The sequence below is a fragment of the Eimeria tenella genome, genomic scaffold (genome assembly GCF_000499545.2).
Source record: "Eimeria tenella Houghton genomic scaffold, Eth_scaff1876, whole genome shotgun sequence".
Classification (NCBI taxonomy): Eukaryota; Apicomplexa; class Conoidasida; order Eucoccidiorida; family Eimeriidae; genus Eimeria; species Eimeria tenella.
The window spans coordinates 1-228 of NW_013541715.1; the positions used below are offsets into that span (position 1 = coordinate 1).

General features: G+C 58.3%; 1 protein-coding gene across 1 annotated transcript in view; it reads left to right on the top strand.

Annotated features, from left to right (window-relative positions):
* Positions 1–87: 87 nt before the first annotated feature.
* The window catches only part of ETH_00033835 (uncharacterized protein), a gene marked incomplete at both ends in the record, with an annotated part of 584 nt that continues 443 nt past the window's right edge, over positions 88–228 (top strand). Inside the window, one exon of the mRNA XM_013373994.1 lies at positions 88–202. Within this exon, the coding sequence (XP_013229448.1) occupies positions 88–202 (115 nt within the window). The remainder of the gene's footprint in view (positions 203–228) is intronic.

Below are 228 nucleotides of genomic sequence, written 5' to 3' on the forward strand. Positions count from 1 at the left end.
TAGCCGCGCCCCTGAGGGCCGCAGCAGCAGCAGCAGCAGCAGCAGCAAACTGAGAACGCAGTCTTCTGACTTTTAATTTAAACTCAGGAGAAAGGCGTCGGCGAAGAAGTTGTTGGCCGAGGCAATTACGTGTCCATACACGCCAGCGGCTTCCGCGACTTCTTCCTCAAACCCGAACTCCTCAGGGCCATAGGCGACGCCGGTTCGCTCTTGCTGCTGCTGCTGCTG